The 11,248-nt window shown below is 33.8% G+C and overlaps 2 protein-coding genes and 1 pseudogene across 2 annotated transcripts; all 3 read left to right on the top strand.

Moving 5' to 3' along the window:
* Positions 1 to 4,032: 4,032 nt before the first annotated feature.
* On the top strand, positions 4,033 to 5,585 carry LOC132799280 (G-type lectin S-receptor-like serine/threonine-protein kinase At4g27290; annotated as a pseudogene).
* Positions 5,586 to 5,641: 56 nt separating this feature from the next.
* Positions 5,642 to 7,612, top strand: LOC107435916 (G-type lectin S-receptor-like serine/threonine-protein kinase At4g27290). The gene is made up of 6 exons (XM_060813946.1): positions 5,642 to 5,876; positions 6,142 to 6,293; positions 6,381 to 6,561; positions 6,691 to 6,928; positions 7,002 to 7,152; positions 7,296 to 7,612. The coding sequence occupies exons 1-6, from the start codon at positions 5,642 to 5,644 to the stop codon at positions 7,482 to 7,484; spliced, it is 1,146 nt and encodes a 381-aa protein (XP_060669929.1). The 3' UTR covers positions 7,485 to 7,612.
* A 629-nt stretch (positions 7,613 to 8,241) lies between these two features.
* Positions 8,242 to 10,649, top strand: LOC125420739 (G-type lectin S-receptor-like serine/threonine-protein kinase At4g27290). The gene is made up of 5 exons (XM_048467698.1): positions 8,242 to 8,317; positions 8,666 to 9,029; positions 9,147 to 9,394; positions 9,531 to 9,598; positions 10,551 to 10,649. Exons 1-5 carry the CDS (start codon positions 8,242 to 8,244, stop codon positions 10,647 to 10,649), a joined length of 855 nt encoding a protein of 284 aa, XP_048323655.1.
* Positions 10,650 to 11,248: the final 599 nt, after the last annotated feature.

The following is an 11,248-nucleotide window of genomic DNA, read 5'->3' on the forward strand; positions in this document are numbered from 1 at the left end:
AAGTAAAGGAATATGTAAAGATGCTACTTGGCACTGTGACAAAAGAATGCAGTTGAAAAGGGATGCGTAGCTTGAACAATTCGTCCACTAACTACTTGAACCTAGAGAAATGGATTTGGAAAATAAAGAAAACTAATAAGATAGTAATCATTCCAATGAGTGATATCTATCTAATATTAATAGTAATATTAATGCAAAATATAATAAAAATAATTAATAAAATGAAATAAAAAATAATAATAACAATAATATTGATAATAATAGTAGTGATAATTTAAGAAAATAAAATAAATATTTTTAGAAAAATGGATTTTTCTCTCAAAATTTTCAGTAGTCCACTCAATTTAAAAGGCTAATAAAATAAAGTAAAGTAAAGTAAAATAAAATAAAATAAAATAAGATGAGGCAAACTATTATTTAATTAAATATCCAAAAAATATTCTTTAAAGTAAATAAGAAAAATCAAAATGAAAAATAAAATAAAATAATAAATATAATACTTAAAACAATTAAATAAATTAATAAATGATTAATTAATTAATTAAAACCACAAATTAATTAAATCCATTAAGAAAATTTAAAAGCACATAAATATTAGGTGTATAGCTGATGCACCACACTATATATTAAGTGATGTCATGTGGTGTTTGGCATCTCAAATATCCCCCGACAAGAAGAGAGGTGAAGAAACACCTGAAGTTGGACACCTTGAATCCTAACAATCTATCATCCAACAGCTAAGGAAAGAGCGGCTAATGCTCATATGGTAAGATACTTGCTTACCTTTTTTCTACTTTAGCTCCTATATGATTACTAAATGATACATGTGCCCCAATCAATGATAACAATAGTACAGAACACTAATATTATATAATGCATCAAAAAACAACATAAATGTACAAACCTTTACCCAAAACCATTTCACAAATTATACTGAAACATCATAAGATGTCAAACCCACATAAAGTATTTAACGGAGTAAAATAATTATAGCAAATTTCAACTAATATTTTTTCAAAATAATATACGGAAAATATATTCATAAACCAATCATATATAACAATTTCCTTTAATTCATATAGCATCGTAGTAAATCTAGATTAAAAATAATTATTTATTTAATCAACACCAAAAATATTTCAAAAAATATATCACTCACTTAAAAATAGAAACCACTCCAAATCTTCTATGGGATATGTTATACGATTCACATGGGTCCCTAAAACATTATCAAAAATATAATACATATTAAAATATTAATTTTTATTGGGTATTTAATATATAGCTTACCTAGGGGGTCAAACATAAAACTTAACTAAAATTAGCAATCTATATATCAAAACAAAGCTTAAAGCATGAGGATCACAAATCCTATCTTACCTTTCGATAATTCTACTGGCGATGGCTAGAATTTCACAGAAAGATTTGATTAACTTCAAGCTTTTGGATCTCTCAATCTAGCTTGAATTGAGTAAAAAAAAAAAAAAAAAAAAGCTTGGATTTGGTTTTATAGGGGTAAAAAATGGTGGAAAAGGATGCTCATTTGGCTAGAAACTCACCAAAAAGAAGTGAACATTGCCGTTGCAACTCACTAGAGAAATTTCTCCAATCCTGACATGTCGCTGGATTTTAGGCCATGGGATTTCATAGGGCGGTGGTTTAAGCTCTCTCTCTGTCTCTGTCTCTATCTCTCTCTTGCCTTCTTTCTCTTCTCCTTCTCTCCCATTGGTCCGAATGGGCTTATAAATGGACACGAAATGGCCATTGTTCTTCCACATAAGCCACCCAGATGCCAACACATGGCATGTATCAGCTGATATTTTAATTCCTCTTTTTCGCAAGTTTATCAAAAAAAAAAAAATATATATATATATATATACATGGTAAAACCAATTCCAAATAAATAATTATAAGTTTATAGAGCTATAACTTTTCATCCGTAGCTCCGGATTAAGTCTGTTGCTAGTCTACTGACTTGTATTGACAAACACTTCACGATGGTACACAAGTCAAAGCCATAACTTATACAAATAAAAAGTCAACCTTGGACCTTGCTTAATTAGTCCTGATCAAACCTTATTTTGATCACAACTTTCATATCTTGACTTCGAATTTGGCATACTGTTAGTTCATGAACTTGTAATAATGTGTGCTTTGCAATGGTGCCTTGGTCAAAATGAAATTCTAGCTCTACCAAAAAGTCAACAATGGAAGCCTTTTGGTCAATCCCCGTCAATTCCGGTCAAACTTGATCAAAATGTAAAAAATTCTGATACAGTTTGGTACGAGATGTTACATATGAAACAGAACATGTATAGATTTATATTTTGTAATAAGAGAGAAATTAATTGTTTAGATCCCATCAAGTTCACTTTTTATTTCTTTTTTGTTTTTGTTTTTTCTGTTAAATTGTGTGTAAACTACTTACTGTAATTGTTGGTTAATGTTAGTTGATAGTAGTTAAAATTTATTAGATATATCAATCAACTACAAATGTTAAGGAAAAAAAAAAAAAAAACACAAAACTGAAAACTAAAAACTAAAAACTAAAAACCAACACTATTTTAAGTTGTATTTCATTTTATATTTATTTTTTCTCCTTACATTTATAGTTAATAGATACCTCAAACTACCATTAACTAAACATTAACAAACAATATGAAGTAAGAAATATATATATAATTTAGAATAACAAAAACAAAAACACAAAATAAAAAATGAACTTTTAATCAAGCGGGGCTTTATATTTTACAACACCTCACTCCCATTAATATCTTATTTTCTTCCTTCATAGATATTGATCTTAATTTAGACATCATACTCAAGATAGTATGAGATTTTTTTGTTCAGACTTACCAGGAGATCACCTATATTGTGATTGCTCTTATTAGAATATGCTTAAGCTTAGGATTCTGTTGACCTTTGGTTTATAAGAAAGTAGTTATATTTACGCTAGTTATATTTACACTTGAATTATTACCATTCAATACCCAAGCAATGAAGAATTAGATACCATATAGCTTGCCAGTATCCTGTATTAGTCCACACTAGTTGTCACAATTCACACTAGCATATTATTCACTTATCTTGTTCCTAATTCTCTCATATCTTTTAGAGCTCACAAATATTACATATATCATATTAATTTAAATGCCAGTTAGCCATTTTTTTTTGGTTAGACTACTTAGTCATTTTATTAAAATCTAACAAAAAAATTTTGAGGACTGACATATTTTTCAGATTATAATATATTTTAGGGGTAAATTACTTCAATGAAAAAACAAAAAATTAAGAGATTAGAAATATAGATGAAAGTTTAAGGATGATTTGTAATTTTTTTTTTAAAAAGAAATATTATGCTATACGCTTGTATAGTTAAAATGTTTATTTGAACGTAAATTTTAATTCTTTTCTAATTAATTTTTGTAATTTCTTTGGAATTTTTAACAACATTGACACTCACTAAAAAAATAAAATAAAATTGATACTCTTTTATTTTTTTGGGTAAATAATAAAATTGATAATACGATGTGCATATCTAGGTGGCGTCTTTGCATACTGACGTCGAGTGGGTGGGATGGTTACGTGGCTAACGTGCTTATTCTTTTTTTGTTTGATAAATGAGGGTGGGGGGAGAAAGAAGGATAGTGTGCTTCTTAGTCAAGCACTCTGTCCATATAAATTTGATTTCACATTCACCATAAAAAAGAAAAAAGAAAAAATATACATAAATGTGATTTCACTGGTTAAAAGAATTCCCGTCGCAATCCTTTGTATTTTCATATACCGTCATCATATTTCAAGGCTCCAATAATATTCAAACGTTCTCCACGTAAGTATTTGACTCGTCGAAAAAGTCTACTTTTGCCATCTCTCGGTAGTCACAGTTTCTGTCCGTGCATTTGCAGAAAAATTTCAGTTGCAGACTCTAATAAGAATTTTACCTAACTTTGTTTCTTTCGTTTTTCTTTTTCTGACACTGCCGTGTCAATTGAGTAGCGGGTTTCCACACTTTGCTCCACGGTTTCCCAAATGAGTAGTCCTGTCAATTATAATATAGTGGTGAGTGACAACTTCTTGGTCAGCCAACCAATCAACAATCAATGTAACATAAACTGTCTCGTTTTTGCATTAATCATTGTCTAGCTGAGCCTATGCACATCTAAATTGGAAGCAGAAGGTCTGCTCTGGCCAAGAAAGGAAGAAATGGGGATTCTTTCTTTGACATTTTTTGTCAGTACCACTTTACTTCTTCTCTTCTCTGAGTTTTCTATGGCTGTTGATACTATTTAAGCAACCCGGTCCATAAGTGAGGGCAGCACTTCAATTTCCAAATATGGAAGATTTGAACTGGGTTTCTTCAGTCCAGGTGGTTCCACAAAATGGTACCTGGGAATATGGTACAAGGATATCCCAGGTAAAACTGTTGTTTGGGTGGCGAACCCGCAGGACCCAATCAATGACTCTTCTGGGACTTTGATGATGAACAGAACAGGCCATCTTGTCCTTCTTGGCTAGAAGAACACTGTTGTTTGGTCTGCAAGCCCAACTAAATCTATACAGGCTCCAATTTTACAGCTTTTGGATACAGGAAATCTAGTTCTATGAGATGCGAAAGACGATTTGAACTCAGAGAAGTATTTGTGGCAGAGTTTTGATTATCCTACTGATACTTTATTACCAGGCATGAAGTTGGGATGGGACTTGAAAACTGGTCTTGAGCGGCGTATAGTATCATGGACGAGCTATGATGACCCTTCTCCAGGAGACCTTTCTTGGGGGATAAAACTTTATGACTATCCCGAGTCTATGATGTGGAAAGGCTCCAATCAGTACTATCGGAGTGGTCCTTGGAATGGCCTTCGATATAGTGGTTCACTAGAGTTAAAACCAAACCACCTTTTATTCAGCCTCAAATTCTGTCCAATAAGGATGAAGTTTATTACATATTCTACCTCAAAAATGAATTTGAAAAATCAATGGTAGTTGTGAACCAGATCAATGGTTATAGCAGGGAATGCTATGCTTGGAGTTCAGTGACTCAAAGTTAGGATGTGTTTGCGACGGTGCCTAGAGACAACTGTGACAAGTACGGTCTCTGTGGTGCCTATGGAAACTGTCTCATTGGAGAAGCCCCTGTTTGCCAATGTTTAAAGGGTTTCAAGCCGAAAGGAGACTTGATGGCCTGGTCTCAAGGCTGTGTACGCAATAAACCATTCAGCTGCCAGGACAAGCATTCATAAGCCTTTGTCAAATTTCATGGCTTGAAAGTACCTGATACCACATATACTTGGGTAAATGAAAGTTTGAATCTCAAGGAATGCAAAGTCAAATGCCTGACTAATTGTTCGTGTACGGCTTATACAAATTCTGATATCAGAGGAAAAGGTAGTGGCTGTGTCATGTGGTTTGGGGACTTGATTGATATTAGAGAGTTCCAAGTTGGTAGACAAGATCTATACGTTCGAATGCACGCCTCCGAGCAAGGAAAGGGATCACCATCTTTTGGTAGACAAGATCTATACGTTCGAATGCACGCCTCAGATCTAGGTAAGGGATCACCATCTTATCTGTTCATTCCTTAGTTGCTAATAACATTAAAGCAATAATTAGGATCCTTATTTTCAATGAGTTTTACATAATGGCTCTGTTTTCGTTAGAGTTGAAAAACTTTCCACTTTCTAGCTTCTTTTTATTTCCTTTAAGCTGTAGTCATAATACCTTTGTATACTATACCAAAACTAAATATGAAGGTGCAATTGCCGAGCATAAGGTGAAAATAGCTGCAGAAGTTTTGTCTGCCATTCTTGTGGTCTGTGGGATGTTCTTGCTGGCTCGTTACATTGACAAAGTCAGGGCAAGGAAAGGTTTTGAAGGTAAAATTAAAGTACTTTGAATACCTTTGCAGAATTTGTACATGTTAACAGATTGATGGTCAACTGTAGTTGTCTTGGACTTGTGATATTTGATATTAAAAAAGCTTTGATTCATTGCTCCTATGATTATAAAATTTGAAAATAGATTCCATTTCAAATCAACTTAGTATATCCAATCCAAGCATATCAATTTTTGTTCTCTTTTCCATTTCTTAATGTGAAAACACCTTTTTTTTTCTGTATTCTTTTTCATTAAACAATGCAGAGACCAGCGCAATAGTAAAGAATCCAAACAATAAAAGCCAACTAGAAAACCTGGAGGGGCTAGTCTTTGACCTAGTTACAATTTTTGAGGCCACTAGCAACTTTTCAACAAGCAATAAGCTTGGGGAAGGCGGGTTTGGATATGTTTACAAGGTAACTCTACAACATATTGACAAAACCAGTCCAACGACACCAAACTTAATTACTATATATCATAATTGTTCAACAAATAAATTTCAGGGTACATTAGAAGACGGGCAAGAAATAGCTGTGAAAAGGCTTTCAAGGAGTTCAGTACAAGGACTGAACGAATTCAAAAATGAAGTTGGTCTGATAGAAAAACTTCAACATCGAAATTTAGTAAAACTTCTTGGCTATTGCATTCAAGGGGAAGAAAAAATGCTGGACTCCTTCATTTTTGGTTTGTTTTTCCACATAAGCTACCTTAAATATAATAAGAAAAATATAGAAATTTCTATAGAAAAATATAGAAATATGCCCACCTTAACGTTGTTGTATAGATGATTAGCTTCAATGAGGTTCTTTTCAGATCAAAAGAAAAGTAAACTATTAGACTGGTCCAAGTGCTTCCATATAATCTGTGGAATCGCAAGGGGGCTTCTATATCTTCATCAAGATTCTAGATTAAGGATTATACATAGAGATCACAAAGCTAGTAACGTTTTACTTGATACTGAAATGAATCCAAAAATTTCAGACTTTGGTATGGCTAGAACTTTTAGTGGAGATCAAACTGAAGGGAATACAAAGAGAGTGGTTGGAACATCGTAAGTATTTCTTAAAATGTTTTTTGTTTCAACCTTTCATTTAAATGACATATGTATAAATGACATTTTACAGTGGTTACATGGCACCTGAGTATGCCATAGATGGGCTCTTCTCAGTGAAGTCTGATGTCTTTAGCTTTGGGATTTTGTTGTTGGAGATCATAAGTGGAAAGAAAAATAGAGGTTTCTATCATGTAGACCACACTCTCAACCTTATTGGATATGTAAGTGCCATACTGTTGTTGTTATTGTACATAATTCATTCTTAGTCGATCTCTCCTATATATGTTTGAGATCATAAGATCAATGGTGTTTTAACATAATAGCAAAGCACCTTGAATGAGAAATTGGGTTTGATATGTTATAGGCATGGAGATTTTGGAAAGAAGGCAGAACTTTAGAGCTTATCAATCCATGCTTCCAGGATTCAAGCAATCTTTCTGAGGCGCTTTGCTGCATTCATATCGGTCTATTGTGTGTGCAAGAGCACCCTACAGGCAGGCCAAGCATGTCTTATGTTGTTGTTATGCTGGGTAGCGAAAATGTCTTGCCTTAGCCCAAACAATCTGCTTTTTTATTAGGTAAAGACACTGTTGTAACGGATTCTCCATTGAACAAGCTTGAATCTTCTTCAACCAATGAAATTACTATAACTCTGTTAGAGCCTCGATAGAGGTTTGTATCTACAGGTCTAGTAGAGTTACTTTTTGTCATCAATGCATGTCCTGTTTTCGTATTTTAGCAATCTAAATTGTGTGATCAAAACCGAAAAAAATCTAAATGGTCATGATTTTTTTTAGTGTGCCAGTTAACCAATTTGTTCAATCTCTCTATGAATCTAGGATGTAATTACAATTTACAGGTCTACTATAGTCAATTTTAGTGATCGGGTTCATATTTCTAGAAAATTTTCAATACACATGGTGCAAGGGCTGATTTGGTACACACGGCCAATAATGTTTTAACTTTTACCATGTCGCATAAAAAAATTAACGGTTAATACTGGTCTGTTTTCACCTACGCAGACATTTATTTGTATGCTGAAACATGTACAAAGAATCTCCATCTCATCCAGAAGATGGATAAGCTGGAATATACTCTCTCTTTGTATGTCAAAAGTCCACTATCAATTATTAAAAAGAAACAATTAAAGGGTTTCTGTCATTGACGTATGATGTGACTCTTTCTTTGAACAATTTTGCCTTTCTTAATCCTCATGACTTTGAATTTAACATCCAACATCATCTTCCAAATATGAAAGATTTGAACTAGGTTTCTTCAGTCCTGGTAATCCCACATACCGGTAGGTGGGAATGTGGTACAAGGATATCCCCGTTATGACTGTTGTTTGTGTGGCAACCCGACAGAACCCAATCAATGATTCTCCTTGTACTTTGATGATTAACAGAACAGGCCATCTTATCCTTCTCAGACAATAAGAGTAGAGTTGTTTGGTCAGCAAGCCCAACTAAATCTGTCCAGGCTCCAATATTACAGCTTTTGGACACTGGAAATCTAGAACTAAGAAATTAGAAGTATGACAACTTAGAGAACTATTTGTGGAAGAGATTTGATTATCCCTGTGACACGTTATTGCCAGGTATGATGCTGGGATCGGATTGGAAAACTAGTCTTGATGGCGTCTAATATCATGGAAGAGCCCTAATGAGCCTTCTCTAGGAGACTATACCTGGCAGATAACACTTTATAACTATCCTGAATCTATCGTGTGGAAAGGCTCAGAGAAGAACTATCGAACTGGCCTATGGAATGGTCTTGGATATAGTGGTGCACCAGAGTTGAAACCCAACCCTTTATTCAACTTTGAATTTGTTTCAAACAAAGATGAAGTTTACTATAATTGTTACCTCAAAAATGAATTTGCAAAATCAAGGGTAGTTGTGGACCAAACCAATGGTTATACTAGGAACCGCTATGTTTGTAATTCAGGGACTCAAAGTTGGGAAGTATTTATGTCAGAGCCCAGAGATAACTGTGATAGAGATGATCTCTGTGGTGCCTATGGAAATTGTATCATTGGAGAATCCCCTGTTTGCAAATGTTTAAAGGGTTTTAAACTAAAAGGAAACTTCATGGATTGGTCTGAAGGATTTGAATGAAATAAATCATTGAACTGCCTGCACAAAGATTCAGTTTTGTTTATCAAATTTCAAGGCTTGAAATTGCCAGATACTGCACATTCTTGGCTGAATTTAAGTTGGAATCTCAAGGAATGCAAAGCAAGATGCTTAGACAATTGTTCTTGTACTGCTTATATGAATGCTAATATCTGTGGAGGAGGTAGTGGCTGTTTCAAGTGGTTTAGAGACTTGAATGATATTAGAGAGTTTCAAGATAGTGGAGGAGGTAGTGACTGTTTCAAGTGGTTTGGAGACTTGAATGATATTAGAGAGTTTCAAGATGGTGGGCAAGATCTCTGTGTTCGAATGCATGCTTCAGAATTAGGTGCACAATCATTTTCTTACCTGCTTATTTTCCATGTCTTTTGCATAATGATTGTTTTCATTAGAATTAAAAAAATAAAACTGCTCATTATAGCTTCTTTCTGTTATCTTTAAGCTGTGATGCTGTGTTAATACAGTTGTATGCTGTGCCAATATTAAATGTGAAGGTGCAAATGGTGAGGATGAGGTTAAGATAGCTCTGGAGGTTTTGGCTGTTATTTTTGTGATCTGTGGGATGCTCTTGCTTGCTCATTAAATCAGCAAATTCAGGGCAAAGAAAGGCTTAGAAGGTAAGTCTGAACAGCTTTTCAAAACACTTGGATACCATGTTAAATTATAGATTTCCACAACAACCTGCTTGTACTGTTTATTTGAGTTGCTAGTAACTGCAACACATTCAACTTTGTTGCGTGGCATCCTTCAACTTCATAATGTTACCTCTTTTGCACCAATATCTTGTATGCACATACCCCGCTCCAAGTTTTTTTGGGTTACTTTAAAAAAAACATAATGAACAATGAGTGAGGTCTTATTAAAAAAAAAACAAAAAAAAAAAAAAATCTAGTAGGAATAGTTCTGTTTTAACTGCTAAACTCGGCTTGCTATTTATTGGGCATCCAGAATTAGGACAGTTGAGAAAAGTATAATATTTGGTTAAATTTGCATACACATCAAAACTTGCATAGACATTTTTTGGTTGGCAGATAGTTCAATTTCATATCATGCTTAGTAGTACATGAAGTGATCTTTGTTGATAAGAAATTAGATTCATTGCTTCCATGATTATGAAATTGGAAATAATATTTAGCTTCCATGTTAATATCCAATCCAGACATATTTCTGTTCCCTTTTCATTTATCACTCTCAAACCACATTTTTGTTTTATTTCTTCATTCTTAATTAGACAATTTAGGGACCAGCTCAAGCATAAAGAAACAGAACAATAAGGCCAAACAGAAAACCTGGAGTTGCTATTCTTTGACCTAGATAAGATTAGTGAGTCCACTAGCAATATTTCAAGCAACAATAAGATTGGGGAAGGCAATTTTGGACCTGCTTACAAGGTTATGCTACAACAATCTGAGAGAGCTGCTGAAAGTAACAATAATCTTAGTTATTATGCATCATAATATATCCTTCTAGAACTGTATTTTCAGGGTACACTAGAAGATGGCCAAGAAATTGATGTGAAAAAGCTTGCCTGGGGTTCACGACAAGGAGAGAATGAATTCAAAAATGAGTTATTTGAGTTGTGAAACTTCAACATCGAAATCTAGTAAAGCATCTTGGTTATTGCTTTCAAGGGGAAGAAAAAAATGCTGATTTATGAATCCATGCCCAACAAAAGCCTAGCCTTCTTCATTCTTGATGCTGATTTATGAATCCATGCCCAACAAAAGCCTAGCCTTCTTCATTCTTGGTTTATTTTCTTCAAAAGCCTCACAAGTTTAATTAGAATAATACCCTTTAAAGTGTGGAACTTCTCAAAATTGTTTTGTATATGAGAACTCAAATTAAACAATGGATTAATTTGAGTGAGGTTGTTTACAGATCAAACAAAAACTAAACTGTTAGACTTGTCCAAGTGCTATCACATAATCTATGTGTTGGAAAATCAGAAAGCAAAATTGGAAAAACTAAGTCACACAAACAACAACAAGATTTAGCGAGGTTCGGCCAAGATTGCCTACGTCCTCGTTGCTCCGGTGAGAGCTTCTGGTATTTTATTGAATAGCTGCTGTCTAGGAAACAATTACAGAACTCAAACTATGGAAACACTCAGATATTCACAACCCAAAGCCCCTGTTACACCCTTTACACTCTATGTTCTTTACCAAACTCACAAAGAACTCAC

Source organism: Ziziphus jujuba, chromosome 1, assembly GCF_031755915.1.
Source record: "Ziziphus jujuba cultivar Dongzao chromosome 1, ASM3175591v1".
NCBI classification, from domain to species: Eukaryota; Viridiplantae; Streptophyta; class Magnoliopsida; order Rosales; family Rhamnaceae; genus Ziziphus; species Ziziphus jujuba.

Excerpts from the sequence above, each read along its gene's own strand:
- LOC125420739 (XM_048467698.1), top strand. The coding sequence starts at position 8,242 with ATGTGGTACAAGGATATCCCCGTTATGACTGTTGTTTGTGTGGCAACC. Across the intron at positions 8,318-8,665 it reads CCCAATCAATGATTCTCCTT|GCTCAGAGAAGAACTATCGA; the intron begins GTACTTTGATGA and ends TCGTGTGGAAAG. Across the intron at positions 9,030-9,146 it reads AAAGGAAACTTCATGGATTG|TTGGAATCTCAAGGAATGCA; the intron begins GTCTGAAGGATT and ends GCTGAATTTAAG.
- LOC107435916 (XM_060813946.1), top strand. The coding sequence starts at position 5,642 with ATGGCTCTGTTTTCGTTAGAGTTGAAAAACTTTCCACTTTCTAGCTTC. Across the intron at positions 6,294-6,380 it reads GGTTTGGATATGTTTACAAG|GGTACATTAGAAGACGGGCA; the intron begins GTAACTCTACAA and ends AATAAATTTCAG. Across the intron at positions 6,562-6,690 it reads GCTGGACTCCTTCATTTTTG|ATCAAAAGAAAAGTAAACTA; the intron begins GTTTGTTTTTCC and ends GGTTCTTTTCAG.